This window comes from Numenius arquata, chromosome 2, assembly GCF_964106895.1.
Source record: "Numenius arquata chromosome 2, bNumArq3.hap1.1, whole genome shotgun sequence".
Taxonomy (NCBI): domain Eukaryota; kingdom Metazoa; phylum Chordata; class Aves; order Charadriiformes; family Scolopacidae; genus Numenius; species Numenius arquata.
The window spans coordinates 119,535,003-119,558,794 of NC_133577.1; the positions used below are offsets into that span (position 1 = coordinate 119,535,003).

Below are 23,792 nucleotides of genomic sequence, written 5' to 3' on the forward strand. Positions count from 1 at the left end.
CACAGGGAAGTTAGACAATTTTTCTCAGAGGACTCTCAATTATGAAGTTGTAACAGCCAGCGGCTTTTGGTTAGCACTAACTCATAAAGCAAACCTCTGTCTGACATATCCCAAGTGTCAGCTTGGTGAGGAGGATACTGATTCCCTTGGCACACTCTTTGTCCACAGGTAGCAAGTGAAGAGCTCCTCAAAACAGCGGTGGTGCAGGGTCTGCTCCACAGCCTGTATCCTCTGTCGTGGCGTCTCTGACAGACCTTGCACATACTGGGCAAGGCAGGGGGAAATACTTGCACCTTCCCCCTGCCTCTCTATAAAAGTCTTTGAAAACTTTATCACAGAATACTGTTAACAGGATATTTTGTGATACTAAGCAGCTGTGCAGCCTACTGTAATATAAAAAAGGTAAAAGGGCACCTTCCACCTCCTTAGAGTGAGAGAACACTACACTCCCATTTAATCGTCACTGTATTTGCCTATCTTTTGAACAATCTTCTCAGTTTGCCACTCTTGGCTAACTTACCAGCACCCTTTTACTCACCACAGCACCCACCTCTTCTCCCTTCCTCACTTAATTTCTATACTGTCTCCATCTCCCCATCTGCATAACTCCTCACTCAACTCAGCATTTGCTTTCACCTTTCTTGTTCTTGCTAGCACCAGCTTTTACAAAATATCTTTGTATCTCCCTGATGTTGAGGTTGGAAGGGACCTCCAGAGATCATCTCATCCAAACCCCTGTTCAAGCAGGGTCATCTGGAGCCTGTTGCCCAGGACCACGTCCACGGGTTTTGAATATCTCCAAGGATGGAGCCTCAACAAACTCTCTGGGCAACCCGTGGCAGTGCTTGGTCATCCTCATGGTAAAAAAGTGTTTTCTGATATTCAGATGGATTCTGTTTCTGTTTGTGCCCATTGCCTCTTCAATACCTTTTTTTAACCTCTTTCAGACCTCTTTCATTCATCTCTATAAGTGTTCACAGAATCACAGAATCACAGAATCACCTAGGTTGGAAGGGACCCTTTAAGATCATCTAGTCCAACCAATGAAAAAAAAAAAACAAAAAAACAAAAAAACCAAGCCAGCCTGTCTAGATCCCTCTGCAAAGCCTCTCTACCCTCCAGCAGATCAACACTCCCACCCAACTTAGTGTCATCTGCAAATTTGCTGAGGGTGCATTCGATCCCCTCGTCCAGATCATTGATAAAGATGTTGAAGAGAACCGGCCCCAGTACCGAGCCCTGTGGGACACCACTCGTGACCGGTCGCCAACTGGACTTCACTCCGTTCACCACCACTCTCTGGGCCCGGCCCTCCAGCCAGTTTTTAACCCAGCGGAGTTCCTATGTACAGTGGTGACAGCAATTGGATCGCTGGTCTGTGGACATCGATGGCTTGATATTCTGCTACAATTGTCTTTTTTTTTTTTTCCTTATGCTTCCCTTACTGACTGCTTTCATCTATTGTCCTTCTTCTCATGCTGCAAGTGTAAATTCCTGAGGAAAAAGGCTCTCCTTTTTTTTTTCCTGCTTCTGCAGCATCTAGCCAATAGTTCCTGGTCTATGCCTGGGGCTCCCTGACACCGTGTAGGTACAAATACCAACAAAAAATAAGGTCACTTTGGTTCTTTCTTTTAAAACTCCTATAACATCTATGCTTGTTAGGGGAAAGAATTTATAGGCACAAACACAAAGGAAGAAGAACTGTATCATTCCCCTACAGTCAACCTCAATGTCTGTGGAAGGTCCTGCAAATGTGTCTGTCCATGGGCAGGAAGGGTATTTGATTCCCTATCACCAATTTGAAAGTTCATTATTTTGATCAGGCACACCACTATGCAACTCAGAAGGACTTAAACCTTTTTGTTTGTTTGTTTGTTTTGTTTTTATTGTTCTCTTGGAGTCCAAAATTCAGTGATGGAGTATGCAATATAATTTGGGGGGGAACTAAGATCAAAGCAAGATTTTTGTCTTTGCATTCCTCTGATCTTCAGCAGCCTTGAGGAAGCTCTAAACTAGGTCAGATATCAACATGGTGTGGTCATAGCTAAGTCACATCCTATCTCTTCCTGGTGATGACTGAGGGAGCTTAGACACAGTTAAATGAGTCTGAAAAGATAAACCTAAATCATGAAAAGCCATTGAATTTGCAGATGCTAGGGCATCTCTCCTGCACCACGTTCAGTGCTGGTGCACTGAGTATATTGCATTTTCCTTACGTTGGTGTAGGCTTTTCTGCCTCAGTAGGATCTTTAAAGTGTATTCTATATTCCTGGCTTTTTTTTTTTTTTCTGACATTAAATAACTGTAGATGTAGGTCATCAACTGGGCTATTGTATTGCATTCTCTACCAGCATATTTGACCTTGATTTCTGATTGTATCTCCATTACCTTTACAGGAAATACAAGGGGACCCTTCCATTGGCTAAAAAACCCTGTGAATCTATTTATTCTTTCATTTACACAAGGTAAAACAGAGTAATTATATTTGAAAACAGCACAGACCCCATATATGGATTACACTATAAAGGCTTTGTTTGTTTGCTTTTAATATCTTTAGGTTTTTTTGTTTTGTTTTGTTTTTAATCAAAAACTGCCTTGCTTTGAAACACAAACACTTCTTTTAGTGCTTGGGTTTTGTTGGTCTTTTATCTTGTTTTAATTAGCTCACTTGGGAAGTAATGTAACACTATTGCAGAAAAAGCTGTATCAGTAGCTGAATCCTTCTTTTCAATTAACCATACAAATCCAGGCCCTCCTCCCACACTTATACTGCATTATTCCACACTTGGCACAATCTACTACTCTGAGTGTTCTTCATTATTTTAAGGTCATCTTGATAGGAAACAGCCCTTTCTCTTGTTTTGTGCCAGCAGGCAGCAAGATGCACACTTTTGTTCACCCATCTGGAGTCCACCATAACAGCCATGACCAAGGTTGCATGCAGTACTGCAAAGTCCTACAACACCTTGTTATTGAAACAGAGTAATCAAAGACTTCAAAAAACCACAACTCCTCCCAAGGCCATAAACAGGAATTTTTTATGTCTTGCTGCCAAGCAATTTCTGCTGAAAGAACAGAAATACAGAAACTAGAATCCAATCCTTGCTAGTACAGAGAAGCCTTATCCTGGTTTTATGGAACACTGTGCAAACAAGGGAAGACTCTAAGGTTTGCTCCCAGGGAAATCCTCACTACAGTTGCATCAGGGAGGCAGAAGCATGGACAGACAACCAAGGAGAAATAGAGAAATGTTTCCTGGATACACAGGGCAGAATTAGGAAGGCCAAAAACCAGCTAGAGCTGAAATTGCTGAAGGATATCAAGGTCAGCAGGAAAGGTTTCTACAGCAACAAAAGAAAGACTGGGGAGAATGTGGACCTGCTGCCCAGTGTGGTAGGTGATCAAGTGATAGAGAATATAGAAAAGGATAACTTGGTGAAGGACTCAATGTCTTCACTCCTTCAGCCTTTACTGGCAAAGTCTGCTGCTCACTCCCAGGCTTTTCAGGTCTTTGCTTAGTAGCAAAGTACCTGGCTCTGACAGACAGGTACTACTCATCATACAGAAGGATCAAATTTGATGTTAATTAGGTCAGCTGGACACATGGAAGTCCATAGACCTGGATAGGATGCATATGAAGGTGCTGGGAAGCTGGCTTGATGTTATCTTGGGACCATTCTCTATGATGCTTGAAAAGCCGTGGTTATTAAGGGAGTAAAGACTAAAGAAAGCAGCTGTTAAAAATGTCTTCAAAAAAGGCAAGAAGGATTTAGGGAACATACTCAGAAAAAAAATAAATCCTTTGATTCATAGGAAGATGTTGATAGGAATGTATTATGGAAGCTTCAGTATATCTTGTCTTTAGAAAATAAAACTGCTTCAATATATTTCGAAAATGCTGAGATTGACAAAATAGAAAGACTTGTAGCAATGGGAATTTTCTCCAAAAAATGTTTTTGGAAGAACCTCCCAAATATTTTTTGGACTGCAGTTTATGGTATTTAGCAGAATACCATTTGCTACAGGAAGGCAATAGTTTCTCATCAAAGCTGAATAATGAGGAATATCACAAACACAAACGTGTAGTATCCAAGAGGATATAAAACCCAGAGGAATTTCATACAGACATAGTAATATGACAATTGCATGTAAACTGGATATGATAAAACAAACATTGTGTTTTTCCAGTAGTATATTAAAAAAAGGAGTTCTCTGAGCAACGTAGCTGAACATTTCTCCAGAGCAATGAGGTCATTATGATTTGCAATTTGTGATGCTAAATTCTTTAACATATTTTGTAATATCTTCAGATAAATGTGCCTTATCAGTGTGATATCCTGATGGCTCAGGCTGTACAGAGTTTGACAGTGTTCTTCTATCAATCTGCATTTAAACTAAAAAAGCACAATACATACTGCAGTCAAAGTTCACCTAAAAACATACCTGAAATGCACATATTAACTGGTTGTGATCTGTTTTATAAGAAACCCCCACATTCAGAACCTGATGTGTCACATTGACAGCATTAATAAATACTATACTGAAGGAGACAATTGTATACTACAGCCTTTACTAGTGCAGGAATATTTCTACTAATAAATATTTTTAAACTTCCTAAGAGGTGAAACTTGGATCCCACCTCTGGAGGTTATTCTAACATTTAAATCACATCAGTATGAGAAAATTTGTTCCCAATATTAAATCCAAATGTTCATCTTATCCAGATTCATCACATTAGCCCTGGTTACTTATTTGCCCACCTTTGAATTATCTTTATTCATCCATTGGGCTCACACATTTTAAATTCTCTGAGTTTCTCAATCATTACTCAACAAAGCTCTATCTGATGAGTTCCCTAAATTTATTCCCTACAGCTCTCCTGGTAATTTGCATTACTTCAGTCTGGACAATTCAGTTTGTTAATACCTTTCTGATTGTGACTGCACAGAATTGTAAAGAATAGGGCAGGTCTTGGGCTGAGCAGACACATAGCAACCCAGCTGAGAAAAAAACATAAAGGCAAAGGTCGTTTCTCAATTTCTCTCCATCGGAGATCCTTTTGGTGCTGATATAGTTTTGATATAAAATGAAGTATACTGACAGTTGTTTCAGTGAGCCTGTTTGAGCAGAAAAGGTTTCTGGAGCACACAGAACCATACAGTACGGACCATATAGTAGTCCTGCTCTACATCCTGGGAACACACATGAGCAAAGAGTGTTGTGTGCCTGAGGAACATCCATCCATCCGATTTCCTCTGGAAAATTACCAGCTGATGTAATTTTAGGCAACCCTGAGCTGACAATAAGTTGCTGCATGTGGTAGCGACAAAATCTCAACAGAACACAAGTTAGATTAATTGAATGTCCATGTACACTTCTGGTGAGCCACACAGCACTATCCAAAAGAATTAGGGTTTCTACCAAGCCCTGTGTGACAGTGGATAGTCCCTAACCTTGTGCCTGACACAACTGTCTGAAAGAAATACTGCACATTGACTCAGGGAAAGCACTGGCTGGCACCCCGGGATGGTTGGCAACACTGCTCCGGCCACCTTAGGAGGCCACCACCCTCCACTTAGGCAGCAGAGCTGTCTGGCGGGCCAGGCAGAGAGTTCAGTCTAGCAGCCGACTGCATCTCAGCTCTATCTTACTAATATAGAACAGGTACAAGAACTCAATCAGATCATGAAGTCATTGACTGTATTTAAGATTTCTTGTCCTATTTTTTCCCCTAAATGTTCATATATCCACATTTACAAGTTCTCTGAATGTGGTGGTAAGAAGTGGACATAATATTGATATGTGATCTACCACTTCAAAAGGCACTTTCAACAGGAATGTGATCTTTATTATAAAGTATCTCATGTCATTTGTCTATGCCCTTGAAAACATTTTCTGTTGTTAAAAGACATGCCTTTTGAAGGACAACTTCTATTTTTATCTATATACATTACCCTCAGGATTCCTTTGTTTTCCATTTTAAATCAGAATACTTCATTAACTACTGTGTTCAGATTTTAGGAGGGTAGTATTTTCTTATGTTAATTTTGATTTATTTCCTTTGTTTCCCTCTGCTGTAGATTGCTTGGGATGTCCTTCTCATAAGCGAACACTGGGGCCAGATTCTTTTCAACAGTACCCAGCGACAGGACAAGGGGCAACGGGCACAAACTGGAACACAGGGAAATTCCACCTCAACATGAGGAAAAAATTCTTTACTTTGAGGGTGACAGAGCACTGAACAGGCTGTCCAGAGAGCTTGTGGTCTCCTTGTCTGGAGATATTCAAAACCAGCCTGGATGCATTCCTGTCCAACCTGCTTTAGATGAATCTTCTTTGGGGGGTGGGTCGTCGACTAGATGGTCTCTGAAGGTCCCTTCCAACTTCTACCATTCTGTGACTGTGATTCTGTGAACACTACATACAATAAGTAGGTGGAATTTTGAATTCCTTACATTTTTTTACATGGAAGAATGGAATCAAAACTACTGGAATCAAACACCACCTCTTTATAAAACCATTGTCACCACAATGCAGTAATTATAAACTCCATTTCCTACACGAAGCAGTCTTTAACTCATATTTTAAATTTACAGATAGTAAAATGAAATGTTAATTGAAATTGCATTAGCTGAACAGAAGGGTTTAGATCGTTTAGGTGGTTTTAGGCTAAATTTGGATTGAGAGATGGCATGAAAGCATACGTGAAACAATGTTTTCTTGGGTATGAGGCCTCTTTGCAGGTGAATGGAATCAGAGCACCTCCCAGTGTTGCTTATGTGCCGGTGTGTGGGAAGAGTCACCAGCAAGACCTCAGCTTCAACCCACATTCAATTTCCCATGGGAGCTCATCATAATGGTGATACAACTGAAAACATGTAATCTGACCTGTGAAAACTGTTCCTAAAACAACTCTTAAGTTTTGTGGCCTCAAATAAACAAGTAACACAGAACAATAAAGTTTTACTGATGGGAGGTATTCAACCTTTTTTAAAAAGACTTAATAATTACAGAGTTCTGGAATAATAAGGAAATTCTAGCTAAAATTCAGCCTTCTTCCAAACAATACTTCATCAGTAAAAAAAAAGGGTGAAATTCTGTCTCCATTTAAGCCGGCTGGAATTTTACCATGGACTTCAGTGGGACCAAGGGAAGCCCATGATCACATAAGTCATTAAATAGCTTCAGCGAGCTTCAAATTTTAAACAGTGAATGAAATTGAGATAATTCCAAACAATCAAACAAATGCCAAAAAGTGAATTTTTGACAAAATTAATGGCACAATGACTCAAACGATTGCTTTTCATGGTATAAAATTAAGGACTATTCTTACATTAATAGTAAATAAGATGTCATTTATAAAACAACTGTTATGAAGCTCTTCTGAGGTAAACAAAAATTTGATAGGAAAAAGGAGAGTTCTACTTAGTACATTATTCATAGGTGTATTGGTTGAATTCACTTATTTTCATAATTTTCCCACATCTTTAACAATTATGAACAAGCATTTCTATGTTTGCCTTTCTTACAGAGTTTCACACTGCTAAAACCCTTCTTGCGTTTGTGTATTTGAAATGCATTTATGTCCTTGCGGATTATCAACAAGCACACTTCTTTTTCTTACAGTATTTACACACTGAAAAATTCTTGTTATTTTTGGTACTGCTGCTGCATATGTTACTTTTAAAAGGCAGTTCTACCCATAGTATGCATTACTCTTACACTCTTACATTATTAATGCTTGATAATGATGTCTTACCATAACCTTCAATCATATGCCTTAACATATCTGGGTTTTGGAAATAATATTGAAGCTGTTACATTTCTGTTTATGAGCATTGACATTCTTAACAAATATACATTTGAAGTACATTTTCAGTCTACTGATGCGCTGCACTGGCTAAGAAATTCTGCTGATCTAATAAGGAGATGGGAACAGCCTTTGAAGTCAGTGATCCATGAAGTCTCCATAGAAGTTTTGACATCAGAGAGATGACAGTATAGTGAGCCAAATCTCCAATTGGAGAAGTCATAAAAGACGGCACACACACATACACATGGTTTGTCCGCTCACCACAGCTTTGTTATTCTGCATTTTATAGATTTGCACATATTGTGCCAATTCAAAGACCATCTATGAACTTCATTCCAGAGACTGGAAAAAGAATGTGGATTATTTTGCTGGGGCATGTCCTTCTGTGCTACATGAGTCTGCATTACAGAGGCAGGTGGCTTTCACTCTGCACTTCCTCCTCTGGTACAGAACTATAGTTATTTTATCTTGTCCCGATATCTGTGTTGGAAACAAGTTTTATCTCCAATTAAGTTATCATTCTGGGCCAAATCAGAATTCCTTCAATCAGTACAGTAAATTGGAATTTTGCTAAAAAGAAACGAAACCTTTAGGATTTGGCTGCACTATTATACAAAGACCTCCAAATAAATGAGCTTGGTGTGCTTCAGGCAAACACTCCCTGCCCCAAATAGCAATGTGTTGGTGGAATTCACTGAAATTTTATTACAAATTCAGAACTCAACGACAATCTCACTGAAGATTGTGATTTGGACTGTTAATCTGAATGAGACTGGAAGCAAGCCTTGCATTCTTCTTTCTCTCTTGTGGCATTGAATAGTGTCACCTAGTTTGCCATGGAACTTTAGCACAGGTAAGCTGTAAAACATGCAGCAACTGTTTATGTACCATTATCTATGTTTAAAATAATTCCTATCTATAAAGATAGCTTGGTCTTTCCAGCAGTTGCTCAAAAAGGCATAAATAGCAAAAGTCAAAATAGTAATGGATTTGGTCTTACTGAAACTAAATATTTTCATATTTACAAGGCTGATAAAAAATAAAAGAGATTTGTAGAGGTTTTATCATGAACATACTGCTGCTTTTCTACAGCCCTTTGGAATACTACAGTCATTCACAGTTGTGATGAGAGTGGTAGACATAGAAAGGCATGTTCAAAGCCTTAGTAGTAAGGAGGTCACAGAGCATCCTATTTTTAATTCTGAAGCTTTTATAACTTAAAAATCTATTTTAAAACTCAAAAAATAATGTGTTCTACAAAAAAAAAAAGAACTATAAAACTATACTTTTCTAAGAATATAGACTTTTAGATTATATCCTGTCCAGGTTGGAATCACAACTATTACTTGCTTGCACCAGAACAAAAAGTTTCTGATTGTTTTCAATGGTTTTCTCATTACTATTAGAAAATATTCCCCCTCCCAACACTACTGTATACTATAACGAACAATACAAAGACTCAGTGTCAGTAGGTCTCCGCTTGGCCTCCTTCTCCTCTGGTTTACCTGGATGTTTCTGATTCTCTTTGGAATTCATACAGTAGAAGGTAAATTGATTGAATCAACCCTTCTAGTCAGGAATTGGTGGAAAACAACACGCGTACACAAAGCCTGTCTTTTTATCTCAACTAAATGAGAAATCCTGTCTTTAAAACAATTTTCTGGTAGAGACAAACTGGTACATAGTGGCCGTGGTTAGAGGATCAGCATAGACTGACTCAGCTAAACTACAGAAACTTAACTAAATATAGAATGATTTTTTCAAGACAAAAAAACCCAAAACAAAACAAAACAATAAAGAAATCTGAAAACCAATCTATTAACATTAAGAATCATTAAAAAGAAGGCTGATTCGTTTCAGAGGCCTGATAACCAGTGTTGATAAGGAGAGAAAATTCATCTCCCAGAACATGCGTGCTCACATAACAACAACATAAGTTGCTTGATCTATGGAAGGATTCAAAAATCGTCTTCTTTTAGTGGGGGAATTGAAAATTTCCTTGCTCTGGTTGGAATACTTGTCACCAGTAAACTTAATCACTGCAGACTTAATGTGCACAGGAAACCTTGTGACGGAATGATTAGCAAAATCCTTCCCCGAGGAAGGTGCTACAGTCATGAGGAATTAATCAGGAAGTGAGGGGTGTAACTTTGCAAGGTCATGTCCAAAGGTCTTTGGGAACAGCAGAAACAGTGCCTGTAAACTAGGTATATTTTCCAGTGTGTTACTTATTATTTGCCATAATACATAAACAGATAATATATTATCTATTTTTTGTCAGAATGCATATCTGGTGATTGAGAAACGTAGGAATCGAAGACAGAACTTATGCAGAAATTGTTCTGTTGAGTTTATTTTGTTTTGCATTTAGTTTCTGACTTGGCTTCAGTGAACTTGTCATCTGTGATCAGCAAATGACGTGACAGATATTGCATAGTCATGACTTTGGACCTCTCTTCATCTAAGTCCTCAGCCAGTTTAAAGAGTTATGCAGTCTTCCCCAACCAATATTTCACCTTGCTGTCCACTCAGCTCTGGTAGCTGGTATCAAAAGACACCTCTCAGTATCCCTCAAGGGACAGATGAGCACTGTGAATTAATTTAACCTAGCAGTTCAATCTCTCCAAACTTGCTACAAACTAATGAAATTACATGGTCAAGCAATGACAGACTGGTGCTACACTTAAGCTCCTGTAATGTTAGTTTCAAACACCTAAGGTAACAAAAAGATATTTTAAGAAAGGTTTGTTATTTAATGAATCTCTGATAAATGTAAAATTGTGGTGTTATACTTGTATGAAAGTTTAGGTAACTTCTACCATTAGGTGTCAGACAGTGGGGAAAAAGTAGAAAAGGAAAAGAATATATTTTCCTTTATTTGACCTTCTTTAATGGAAATCTTTCTTACGAGTTCTGTATTGATATAACTCTTTATGAAAATTTATTTACTTTCCAATGGGTACTTTGTGCTGATTAAGCGAGAAAGGATTACCTTCTTTCCTGCTATTTATAACACAGCTAATGATTTTCTTTGGGGCGAATAGCTTCTTATTTATCTTCAGATGCTTTCCTTGACAGGGACAAAGTCAGGACAAAAAGGTCTTCATTGCTTCTTTTGCTACAAGGTAAAAATATGAAGCTGCTTCCTGTAAATGGCTCTATTCACCCAGGTATTCTCATGCGTATGGGCCACATTTTTCATATAAAGGGTGTTCCCTGTCATTTTGGAGATTACAGTAAAAACACCTATCCATTACTCAATTATCTACTCGTGTAGAAATACTAGTGTATTTCTAAGAAGCACCTGGTTTAAAATAGCATAGCATTATTCTGGTTTTATTAAAATGCCCTGCTATGTAACTGCCCTTCCATTTGTAGTAGTTTCACTTTCAGGATAGTGGTGTTTTGGAAAAGGTTTAAAAACAGATGAATCATCAGTTCTCCTGGGAAGCACTGTTCAGCAATAAGCTGCTGGCTCTTTGCCCCACATACAGACATTTTCTGATACAGTCATTAGGACAGTTCCTATCCCTCTGTCATATAACAAAATTAGTAAATTCTTTTCAATAACTTCACAAAGCCCATGAGACATGACATAGCAAATCCTACCTGTCTTACTTTAATAGTGAGGTTTCAACCTCTGATACAGATTGGTATTTGCAGGATCACACATGCAAAGGAGAAGTGCCAGCCTTACAACTGGTTTCTGTAGTAGACTTTGTTTGTCCTACGTTAGAAAAGCAGCTGTTTCTTGAAATTTTGTGGAAATCTCCTCAAGTATTTGGCATAAAGACAGCCATAGCATTTCATTCCTGTAAGTGCAATGTATTTTCCTGTTTCTCTTAACCAGTAGAATATACTAAAATTACAATGAACCCATCTGCATTTAGCTTTTGCATATGAAAATATTTTCATAATTGCCATATGGCTCTTCACAAATTTCTGATAGCAGTAGCAATGACACATTTGTAATGGGATGTCCCAGTGCAAATCCATCAAATTAGAAAAACAGCATAATGGAAACATGAGACAGATTTAGCAGTAAAAGCGTGCTTACCTTCATATGTTCCACTTTCTAAGAGAGCACCACTTTTCTCCAATTCCATAAAATCTTCAACAGTGATGAAAATATAGTCCACACCAGGGACTTCCCCCTCCTTATGCGGCCTTGTGGTGCCTAGTAATAGGAGGAAAGACACACTGTCAGGCACATGAACTAAATGTAGAATGACCTTTTTGCAAGTTTTGGAATGTTTGCGGAGTAAACCGTTTATACAACATATATATATATGTATAATACAACATATTATACAGCATGTCCTCCTTGTGAGGATGTCTTTCAAACACGCAGCCGCTCTCTCCCCCTCTCTCCCCCCCTCAGCCGTGAGGGGAGAATCCTAAGAAGGCGGCACAAGTCGTGGCTTGGGACAAAGGCAGTTTAACAGAACAGCAAAGGGAACAAGAAAACAACAATAACGCTGACAGAGGAATGTACAAACACGATTACAGTACCACCGCTCACCGACCGGACCCGGGACCCCCAGCCCACTCCCCAGCGGCGGCTTCCTGCCCGCTCCCCTGGCAGCTCAGGCTCCCCCCTGGGCAGGGATCACCTGGGATGGGATACCCGTGTCCCTGCCGGAACCTGGGGACAATTAACCCTATCTCTGCCGGAACCAGGACAAACCATACAGCTATACTTGTTGAAGCTGACAGACGCATACGAGATGCATGTTTAAGATCATACCAGATGCTTTTTGGATCCATATTATTTATTTTCACTAATGAAAATGTATCATATTGCTATTCTTTTTATGTTACTAGACAGACCCCCAGTGACACCAGGCATTCAGAAGTAACACAAATCTTTGATGTGTATTTCCTGTGGCTTCAGACAAACTCTTGTCTACAATTCATCTGCTTCATGATCTTTTAAACATTTATTTAGTACACAACCTGTACGTAAATCTGTAAGGGTTACGTTCACCTCGCGTGTTTCAATGCCATAAGTGGACTTGATAAATGGTTAGGCTTAAGGGAATGAGTGATTCAAATCACCTGCTAACCATGCTGTCAAACTGCAAAGGTGCTTTTATTTAGTTATTGCCTCTATTGTCATCTCTGCATGACAGAACTCCATAAATGCCAACAGACAATATTTCATACATGCTGAGAAGCGACTCGGCTTAGCTAGCAGAAGTTGACATGCTAACAGAGAAGCATCTGAATTTGACCTAATTTCTTAATGGTCCAGTTTTTTGTGGTCAGGCTATCCCTTCTTTGACTGAAACCACTCAATAAGTCTCAAAACTCCATTTGGAAATGGGAGAGTTTTAGGTCCTCTCAGTCTCAGGGTGTTTGAAACATCTTAATAAATCAATTCTTTATCAGTACTTTAGTGATTCCATAACACTGACAGGGTTTGGTTTCAAGACTGTTGACACTGGGAAGTGGCTAGAAACCAGACCTTCCACTTCCTGGATAAAAGTTAAACATTATGAAAAAAGACACTGCAAAACAGTACAAAAGACACTGTCTCTTCCTCAGTTATTAATCCACCACCTTAAACACCGTATTGTGACTCTCATATTACACAGCAGTGACTAAGATGTCTCTTCAGGTCAGCTAACGAAAAATCTATTTAATCTACTTTTTTGTCTATGATTCAGACATCTGCATTTAAACCTCTTGAATCATTTTGTGTGAGACTCATTGTAGGATCAAGAAAATTAAGTGTAATTGTCTACATTTCTGCCATGTGTATAAACTATTACAGTCAATAGAGATCTCACCAATGGTGGAAGCAAAAGAGCTATTCAGCTGCCTACCTGCTAAGAGCTCAATTCAGTTGGCCATACATAGGTGTCTGTGGGAGCCTCAGATATCCATGTGAAGATAGCAGATATGCCAAGGACAAAATATCCCTTGCATAGGCCCAAATGCACAAGATTGTCCTTTGCACTGCCCAAAATGCAGCTGTCTTAATCTCATACTGAATCCCACTCTATAGCTAGAGTCTAATGGAGACTTCTGTGCAATGAAGAGCACATTAGAAGTGCAAGGTTCTTTCAGTGATAATGACAGGACTTCCATGCTCAATGATTCCTACTGGCCAGTGCTCAGCTTTGCCAAAGCACTGGATGGCCTTCAGAGTTGTCCAAACTCCTTGTTGTCAGAGGAGACATAGAGACATAATGGTGCCTTAATTAGGTTACCTGCACTGCTTGTCATAGACACCGTTCTCTCCTCACAGGCAGCCTGAAGGTCTATGGCAAAGACTGAATGAGCCTGAGAAGCTAGTATTTCAGTAGCCAAGATCAAAGAATATGTTTTGATAAATCTATAAGACACTTTCTTCATTTGCCTGATTACAATTCCCTTCTCATCTCAACATTTAAAACTAAAATTCATCTGATTCATCTGTTTGTTTCTGGGAATTTCACATCTGCCGAAATGGGTTCGTTAGGATTATTACCACTATTGTGGTTCAGGGATGGTATGGTTAAAATGCTCAGACGCTTGGAGTGTCCATAAAAATGTTGAATTTATTCCCCACGGAGTACCTGACCCCTGGGGATGCAGCACCATCCTCAAAGATCTACAGCCCTTTGTGAGAACTGTGCAGAAATACAGGGATTCTGGCAAGCCCTGAGCTCCCGGGAGCTCTGCTAACAGCACAGGCATCAGATGTTTGATCTGCATGCTTTCTCCTGAGGAATTTTTCACTCCCAAAGTATATTGACAGGAACTGTATCTTCCTCATAAAACCCAAGAGACAAGCAAGCTTTGGCAAATCAAGGCTAAGTTGTTCCTAGACATGGCATGGGGAAGAAGCTGGCATGAGTACCTCTAACTTATGGTTTCTTCAATATTTTTTATGTGGCCAAACTAGGATTACTGGAAGTTTATCAATCAGACAAAAATAAAACTTACATAAAATGTGGAGGTAAGCCCTGCTTTGAGTAGAAAGTTGGACCAGGTGACCTACTAAGCTCCTTCTCAATCTAAATTTCCGATGATTCTATTATATTAAGTATTAATACTGCAGTTTTGTTTCTCTACTTCGGCATCATCGTTTGGGCTGGGCTGGCCACTACATGAATGACAGATGCTCTCTTTATTTGCTAGATATCCACTAGAAGCAGCTACTGTCTGAAAAATATGTTATTAATTTCAGAAGGTGCGGGTAGTTAAAGAGACTTAACTGAAAAGTAAAATTACTGAAAAAGAAATTGGTTGTTTTACCTCAAACCAGGACATTTGGTCACTGTCTTTGGTCAACTTGCCTAATAAAGTGTAATAGACTAAATATCAGATTCTGAATCCCTCTCTGAAATTGGAAGCTAAAGATCAGACATTTCTGCCTTTATATGACTTAGTCTTGTTCTTTTGGATATGGTACATATATGAGAATGTTTGCACATGCCTTGCATTATGAATTGAATATTCTGTCTAATCTACTTCCCCTATTTCAAATGAAATACATGGTCCAATTATAGACTAATTCTATATCCATAACACACAGCTTAATTCTAGCCTGTCTGTTCTCCAGTCAAATTGCTCATCACCTATCTCCACGTGTAAGGTAGCCAGGAGATGCTCTGTATTTAGAGCTGCAGATGTAATCACTGTCTTGTTCTATAGCACTCCAAGATTTCAAATAGTAATACTATTTCACTTCAAGATGAAACTAATGGATTTTTGTAGCAAAACCAAAAGACCCAGAACTCCATTTTAGAATTGCCAGTGTGCTACAGTACACAGCAACTTCTTAATTTAGTCTCCCCGAATCCCAGTTTCCCACTGAATTTCCTAGGTGACTAAATAGCTACTGGTAATTCTACAGTATGTTTTTCTTTCTCCATTTCTCTTGCACCCCATGGTTTCACTAGATTTCCCAGCATAGGGATAAGGAATCCTTTCTCATGCAAGTTGAATTGAAATGGGTAAATTACACAAATTAACATTTTTCATGAAAAGCAGATTTTCTAGAAAATTTTTTGCCTGTTCTACCTATACTTGCTATTTCTGTCCTCAATGCCTGGAGATAATACTGTCACTCAGATGGCAACATGGAAGGTTCCATCCTCTTTTCTTATAATCCTTAGGGAGTCTGCTCCAAGAGCTCTGCATTGTATCATATGCTGAGGGTACTGCTCTTATAAGATGTCAACTATTCACTTCCTTCAAAAAATGGAGGAAAGAGCAAACCATGATCACTAGTTGCATGTGTTCAGGGTGACTCTTACACCAGGTACAGCAGTTTCCATCCCCACCAGAACTTTATTGTTCTTCATAAAATCTTACTGAGTCCCATTTCCCTCCTGCATCTGTTCTCATTCCCTCAGCCCGGAGGACCTGAGATCTTGCAAATGGTTAAAGCAATTCCCAGGCTAATGGAATAATCAATAGTTATTGCCTCTTTTACTCCTTCACCCTGGAGGAACTGAGTTGCATCTATTAATACTTCTGCTGTCCTTTACACCTTTCTGTAAGCACCATAGCATTTGCAATGTGCAGGTTTACAGACTTGGAGGAAGTTACTGGAGAATATTAAACACCCATTAAGGTCTGAACATTGAGGTCTATATATAAGAATCTTATAGACTATAGGCAATTTTTCTTTTTCCTTGCCTTTAATCTAATGTAGAGTTACTGCTCTTAGTAAATTTTGTCTTTCACTACATTCACATAGACAGACAAGCAGGCCTAAAAGCTATGGTGATTCAAGACTTAAAACAAAGGATTAATTCCAAGCCTTACAGAAACACACCACCTCTGTTATACAGCATCAAGGTTTAATAGGACACACTTGCTACTGCTTATAATATTTAGCTTTTTATTAATGTAAAATGAAAATAGGAACCCAGTTATTATTTTGTTACCATGGTAATGTATGAAAAAATAATCTTTGAATTCCATAATGAAAGAACATGATACTTTTAGATCTTGCAGGATCAAAACCAGCAAGAGATATTTCCACTATGCATATTTATGACAAATGCAATCTATTGTTGCTGTTGAACAGAAGATGCAAAAGGAGTAGCTTGCAAGTAACCACAACCAGTCCATACAAGTGAGTGCTGTCACACGTGTAGGTACCCTAGAAATTACAGGAGCTTGATCTACCAAGTCTGGACTGATACTGACTTTCTTTGATTTCATGAGCACTGTTTGCATCATTCATCAATTTGCTCTCAAAACTAATATTAAGGTCATTTACTCAGGAACTACTTTGTCTGGATTTATAACTTCAAGATGGATAGTTGATACAGTTTAGAGATATTTGAACCTTGTGGCAGATTATTATTATTTTTTGTTTTTTAAAAGACCCTTTGCCTTTGCAGCTTGTTTCTTCTTCTGTTCTACAGGGGAAACATGGTGATTCACCATATTTCCGCGCAGGCTTTCCATGCTCAATGTTATGTTATATGATAGTGCTATGTTTCTGGAGAGGAATTAGGTGCTGTTTAAATAAATAGCCTTTGAAAGAGCATTTTTCTTTTAACTGAGTATAAGGCACCTGAGGGTATAAACTTAGACACCTAAGAAATCTTTACAATGAATAAAAAAAAGGAGTGTGTTAATTTCACAGCAGTAAACTATTTTTGAAATACTGCTTATATGAGCTTGGGGAACAATAAATAACATGTAACATGGAAGTTTTATGTTGACTGCTAGCACAGATTGGAAAAATGGTCAGTTCATGCAGTGTTCAGTCCAGATTTCCATTATTAGTACTTTCCAACTCTGGAAGAACTCCAGGATTGGAAAGCTCCACACCAGCTTGTACAGGTAGGATATAACATAACAGATATTTCTACTTCTTAGAAACACTGAATCTTCACAGCCTCTATCCAGCTCTGCTACATTCAAAGCAGGAAAGGTGCTCTCTCAATGTTTCTTTTATTGCTAACGTCATGTACTTATGCATGATAGGAAAAGAGGCAAATTTATCTATTTTTCAGCACTGGAATATGAACGTTAGTTAAAAATCCCAGAACTATGACAGGAAAGATTCAGAAAGGTGTTCTGTGCTCAGTACCATAGACACATTTTCAAGAACACCTCAGAGTAAATAATCTGTAATTTACAGTAAATAATCTGTATTTTACAGTCTTTGGCAGCATTACATGGATAATATCATGAGTGGTGCTCCTGTACATTCTATATGATGGTCAGCAGAGTAGAAGTAAAGGCCATAGTCCCTGCATGGCCCAATACCTACTCACAGACTTTGTGCACTGGTTTCATTGCTCTGAGCTTATAGGCATATTATAAATATTTATATGATTATGTTTTTAATTTCAAGTTAAGGGCAAACATGGCACACCACTATCCAAACACCTTTATGGTTATTTAGCTGATTTGCATTTGTATTCAGAGGTTTGTTCCTATTGCATGAGGTAAACAGAAAAGCAAAGGTGTGTCTTTGCCACAAGGATTTATAGCGTAGATGAAAGGCACAGTAATAACCTAACCCTTTTTGCATAATGATCTGCTCCTAGATTCATTTTCCAAATGTATGGAAGTGAATAGGGCCTTATTGTGTTTATTTGTTCCAAGTATAACAAAACATAAAGAGAAAAAAAATCTTTACTATAGAAAGCCCTTTTATTAGACATTCTACTGAAAATTTGTTCTGTAATTCTGCTCTATACAACAGCTTGCTGTGGAAAGCGGTATGCCAGGCTGTCATACATTACAGTAGCTGGAGGGATCCCTCCTGCAGAAACAGACTGCTAATCTTTAATAAACTTCAGCTGAGCCCTTGGTACGACCTTGCATACACTTTGCCTTAGAAAAATTCAACAATGTTTAATTAGCTCTTTTGTTTGTTTGCCAAATTACTCTGAGACACTATTACTTGTGAGGAACTGAAATGTATGCGAAATTATACCTATCTTGTCAAATTACTAACTGCATTAAGTAGAGAAACACCACATTCATCTTGATCTACTGAATTCCCAGCTGAAGAGAATAATAAACATAATTTTCAAGTAAAGTGATTTCAGATGTGCTACAAAGCAGGAAGCTTCAAGTGTTTATGATACTTCTGATAACAACAACATAAAACACAATGGCATAAACCCCTTCTTGCCAGGGGTCATGAAGAGGAAAAGTTTTTCCTCTTTCTAAGTGTGTAATACCAGCAATTTGTCTAATGTATCCTTATAAAAATAACTGCAGAAGTAATGAATTCCAGATTCCTGAAAATATGTTTCAGGGATAATATTTTCAAACTGCATCAAACTGCAACAATCAACTGGTTGTTGGCAAATGTGGTCCTGAAGAAGATCTCCAAGTTAATCAGTTCAAACATCACTAGCAAAGGTGCTAAATGCTCTACAGTGAGACAAAGCCAGGCGTTTAGCAGGTGCCGAGCTGTGAGACTGCAGCATTATTTGCAATGTTACACAGAGCAAAACCTCAGACACTATTTGGAAGAAAACCATCTTTTTACTACATCCAGGATTTTCTGACCAAGTTTTTGTAGAAAGGGAAAAGCACTTAGCCATACTTCATCACAGAACTAATAGTTTCATTTCTGGGTGTTTAATTCATGTGAATAAAAGGACTTTTTCCAAGCACCTGACCCATATTTTTAACAGTTTCTAGTATACTTTGGGATTAATGACCTTGTTTGCTACAGTTTGATTTTTCCTGAAGAAGTAAAATGTAAGATTGTGAAAAGTGGTCATAAAGGACTGTGTACTATGTTCTAATGCTCACATTCTATAATACCACATAACTATTCAGGACAATATATTTTATAGTGTAAAAGAGAGGCAGTGACTTACTGGATTTGAGATCTATGATGCACACAGTAACAGATAAGCATGTCCTTTATGGAAAGAATATACATTCAGCCTATGGTTCTTTAGATTTTCACTTTTTCTAAACTTGAGACATATGCATTATGTAAGCTAGATAAACTCCTGCCTGCTGGTTAGCAGGATTATTACACTCCAGATACATGTATCATGCATATATCCTTTCAAATACTTTTTTTTTTTTTTTTTTTTAGATTCAATATGCATTCAGTAGCTTCCAATTAAACACAGCCTGGGTTTTCTATTTGTTATTTTGGTTTCATGCAATATGACAGGCATTGTACAGTGTGCATAAAACCAGCTAAACAGATAATTTATGCATTTTAAGAATTAAGTCATACTGGACCTGAAGAGCAAAGTAAAAATCGAAGAAGGAGGGAATGGCAGTAGTTCAAGCTGAGGACTGCTGGTAGGAAGGCTATTTATTTGTTTGTTTATTTATTTTGTTATTTATGAGAGGACCACCGGAACCAGCAAGATACCCAGAGAAGAAACGCAGCGCAAGAGCTGTAGGCTGAGACAGACACTTGGAGACTTTTCTTTAAAATAAGCTGTGACATATCCAGAGCTACCCATTACACCATGCAAAGATATGACCATTGCACTTTCATGCTGTTATCCTGTGACAGGCACTGATATACTGGGTGTTCCCTCTACAAAGGTACGTGACTCATTGCCTGGTAATCACAGGATGAATTAGGTCACTTTCCTGCTGTTGGTGAATTCCTCATTAAGTCTGCAGAGCACTTTCTTTTAAGAACAACTCTGACCCAGCATTAAGCCCAACTATGCAAGCTCCATTGCCAGCACAGCATTTGAGCAAATAAAACATCTTTTTTTCATTATCTCTGCCAAGAATATCTTTTAAGATTTTAACAAAAGATGTCAGAGATAAAAGCTAATAACAGAGCAATGTGAATACTTTGTGTCAAGTTAGGCATGGAATATTGCAGAAGAGACTTGTAAAAAGTGTCAGAAAAGCTGTTGCTAATGCAGATATCATAAACACCTAAAATATATTCTGTGTAACTCCTAGAAAATACCAAATTGGGAAATTATGGGTATTATGGCATTTGAAAGTGCAGAGGTTAGCAATGGGCCTTGAGGAATCTGATTTTCAGTGCTCAAAAAGTGAAAAGATGGAAAACCAGTTATGAATCATTCTAGATTCCACATTATTGCCTCAAAAGTGTTTTTGTTTTTGTTTTTTTTAAGGCAAGAATTAGTACCAACAATGAAGCTCTAGAAGACACTGGTATTCTCTTCATGAAACATTTTAGTATCTTAGCAGACACCCCTGCAATATATCCCAGTATCTTTCACGCTTACTATACAACTAAAAGCAATATCAGCTTTCTAAACAGACAGGAAAGAAGTGACCTGCTATAAAGAAACATTTGAGAATGGAAATTGGAAAACCTGATGATAAATGGATTGTAGGTTGTGCTGGTAGGAAGTTGGGGGGGGGGTGTTGTGTTATTTTGGTTAATTAGGAACTTGTAGAGCTAATAAATAATTAATAAAATCCAAGATTATTTTTTGTACATGCTTTAGACATTCAGTGTTGCTCTTTCAGGGATTTCCACTCCTTCAGGTAAAGATATAAACTGAAACATGATGATAAATCTTTATCCCTTCTGGAAGTTTAGGCTTTGATTCTCATTGCACAAAGTTGTTTACAACCCCATAAACTTTTATTCCAACTATAAACCACAGGTTTTTATATGAAAGTGAATATATGTGCACAAGAGAACTACCTAAAGAATCAAGATATTCATTAGTGCATTTTGATGAATCATGTATGTGTGAGCATTTATGTTTCCATACATTTCTTCAGATTTATAAAAGTGTTCTGCTAATGAGATCTAGACAGACTTTTGATGTTACTAATAAAATAATGGTACACCTAATTAAATGCAAAATACTTTCTACTACTAGAAACGATTAATTAGAACATAGTTTCTTAAGGTGTTTGGAAGAACAAAGCCTTTTCTGAGAAATGTCTGATTTTTTGCAGCTCTTCAAGAGGATAGATGATGTAGTTAACGAACTACTTGCATAGTAGTCAGTTGGCATGCGTAGGTCTGCTGAACAGTCAAGTATTACAGCTGAATTTTTGCTCAGCGTTATCAATTCTATTATTCCTACTGACAGTCCAACTGACTGGAGCACCAATAAAAATATTATTAAGTGGGATTTGGGTTAGTTTGTTCAACTGTGGTGTCAAAATGTCTATTATACCGCACACTAATATACTTTCAGAAATCCTGGAAGCACATCACATCTGGAATAAGGGACAACGCTTCTGCTATCAACAACTATGGTGGGGTGCATACACACACACACGGCTTTTATACCAATTGATTTTGTTAACATTATGAATAAACTGTTCTGGATGACTTTTGTTAGGCTGCTTGTACATGTTACTACAGAGGACTGAAGAACCTGCTTAAATCATATAGTGTACCTCGACAGATTCTGCAATGCTTGCAACAATACTGTTAAAACTGAAAAAATACTATTATTCTTATTTACATATTTTACTCAAACTTAGGGAGCCAGCCACCCTGTAGAACGTCTATTTAATAGTATATTTAAAAAGGATTTGTGAAGCTGTTAGCTGTTGCTACTCAGTCCCTGAAAATATTGATAAATGGATTTTCTAAATATACAGTCTTACTTTGAGAGGCATTAAAAGAGGGACTGTGGAATAGGCTACCATAGAAACCATCCACAGATGTATTTCTTAGGCAAACTCACTTCAGCTGGTTTTGAAGTTTATGTCAATAATACAGAACAGTTAATTAATGAATCAATAGTATAAAATACTAACAGGATTTTAAGGGTTATTTACTGATTAGGGCAGATGACATACAGAAAAATGATGGGGGTTTATGCTTAAAATAGGGAAGCTAATTAATATATGTGAATGAAAAAATCTGTACTTAAAACTGGGCAGTCTTTAGACACAAGTCTAAAATTCTCCCTCTGTAGTCTTCATAGTTGTGTTCTGCTGTACCTCTGAACAGTATCTATCCAAAAAGGCATGGGAGTAAAAGCCAATCCAGAGTACATCTCCTCTTCTGAATCAAAAAGTACTTTGGAAAACTACAGTAAATAGTGCCTGAATACTAGAAGACAGTTACAAGGTACTTGGTTTTCTTCCAGTCCATAGTTTTGATGATTTAATTCCTTGGCTTTCACCCCAAAAGTTGATATATACAGCCAAATCTCTGCACCATTCACCAGACAGCTGGACTTGACTTTGGTTTGGTGACAAAAAATGCTCATATATAATAGCAGATACTGTTGCACTCATTTTTAATGAGCAGAGTTCTAAGAAATGAATGAGTGGCTGCGCAACACCTCCAGAAGATTTACAGCTGAGATCTGTGGTGGCCAACTGCTATCCAGACAGCAGTGCAAACACTGAACTGAAACGCAGAAAATCGTATTCCCTCAGTAGGGCTCCCATCAGCGCTAGACATGAATTCTTACTGTGGGATGGCACCACATGCTGCAGGAAGGCTTTGAGCAGAAGGAGAAGTCATGCTGGGAGACTCCTTCCCACGGCAGCGCTGCTCTGTCCGTGTAGAAGCACATTTCTCTTGTGAAGGTTACAGGCTATCAAACGCTGTACGCTCGGGCACATTGGCATAGCAAGCATGTGTTTTCTTGGCTGCTTCTAGAGTAAGAGAAAGCATCTTGTTCCGTCTTTCCTCCTCTTACTTTCCACTACAAACAGCAGAAGTAGGATATACACATTAATGATGTCGACACCTTGGTAAAAACTTTTCTGTTGCTCTTCTTCATCCACCGTTTCTCATAGCCCAAAAGTTTTGATTGAACTTAGGCAGTGAATTCCAAGTTAAGAGAATATTTGATTTTTCTGCTCCAAAAAGTCCAGTTTAAAACAGCGTGATAGAAAATGTATTCTCCTTCCTTCAGATAAAGGAATGCATCGTGGAACAGTTCTACTATGTTATTCAGAAAAGAAATGTATTACTTTTAAACCATCTTAGTTTTTATATCGGATTATTTTCCGTAAAAACATGACTCCCCATAAAAGCCCAAGTATTTGAAACAGATTTCTTCCCATCTGTTTTTAGGAAAAAAAAAGCTGTTTTTAGCTTAACGCACATTAA

The 23,792-nt window shown here is 38.1% G+C and overlaps 1 protein-coding gene across 2 annotated transcripts in view; it reads right to left on the minus strand.

The window, feature by feature from the left end:
- MAGI2 (membrane associated guanylate kinase, WW and PDZ domain containing 2) overlaps positions 1 to 23,792 on the minus strand; it is a 760,760-nt gene that overhangs the window by 294,348 nt on the left and 442,620 nt on the right. For both annotated transcript variants that reach the window (XM_074161622.1, XM_074161614.1), the window contains exon 3: positions 11,871 to 11,990. In XM_074161622.1, coding sequence (XP_074017723.1) covers positions 11,871 to 11,990 — 120 coding nt within the window. The remainder of the gene's footprint in view (positions 1 to 11,870; positions 11,991 to 23,792) is intronic.